Source organism: Limulus polyphemus, unplaced genomic scaffold, assembly GCF_000517525.1.
Source record: "Limulus polyphemus unplaced genomic scaffold, Limulus_polyphemus-2.1.2 Scaffold6207, whole genome shotgun sequence".
In the NCBI taxonomy this organism is placed as follows: domain Eukaryota; kingdom Metazoa; phylum Arthropoda; class Merostomata; order Xiphosura; family Limulidae; genus Limulus; species Limulus polyphemus.
The window spans coordinates 12,458-13,142 of record NW_013671817.1 but is presented as its reverse complement, the minus strand read 5'-3'; the positions used below and the strand labels follow the sequence as shown (position 1 = coordinate 13,142).

General features: G+C 37.7%; 1 protein-coding gene across 1 annotated transcript in view; it reads right to left on the bottom strand.

Moving 5' to 3' along the window:
• Positions 1-207: 207 nt before the first annotated feature.
• Positions 208-685, bottom strand: part of LOC111089429 — a gene marked incomplete at its 5' end in the record, with an annotated part of 12,890 nt that continues 12,412 nt past the window's right edge. The window contains one exon of the mRNA XM_022401902.1: positions 208-630. Within this exon, the coding sequence (XP_022257610.1) occupies positions 396-630 (235 nt within the window). The remainder of the gene's footprint in view (positions 631-685) is intronic.

Here is a 685-nt window from a genome sequence, read left to right as displayed (position 1 = left end):
TTGCTCAATATTTTACTCCACTCTCGAGTTTCACGGTGTAAGACTAACCATTAAGTCAAGCTTGGTCTAAAAGATTTCGTCGAGCTGTGGGCAAGCAAAAACTGTGCAACAGTTAGTTGTTGTGACAAGTAAATCGCACAGTCTTAAACAATGGTTCCTAAAAAAACATTAATTTAAAATTAGGGATGACAATGCACAGACAACCCTTATGTAGCTTTGCACGAAAATTATAAAACAAATGTTAGAAAATACTTTTTTTTTGACTAGTTACTGTATATTAAGTACTGTTTTACATTGTGCACGTAATTGCGTTCCAGAAAGTAGTGAAACTTGAAATCGTAGTTGCTGACATGTAAATTCCGTGATACAAACTACTGTCTTGTGTCTCCTTCCAATTACTGCTTGTAACAGCATACTGTCAGTTTTTTTATTTTCGCCCATCCAAACTCGATGCACATCACAAAGAAGGCAGCTGATATCCCTGCGATCCACCATGTAAAAACAGCTTGTAAATCATTTAGGGTTAGCGGAGATTTTTCGTTGGATTGACTTCCAAGACATTTGGTGTAGTTTCTGGTGTGGTACTCCAGCCAGCGGTCGATCAGCAGGTTGTTAAAGGCAGCTTCTGTTCTGTAATGCAAAGAATAATCCTTATATATATATATAGAGAGAGAGAGAGAGGAGG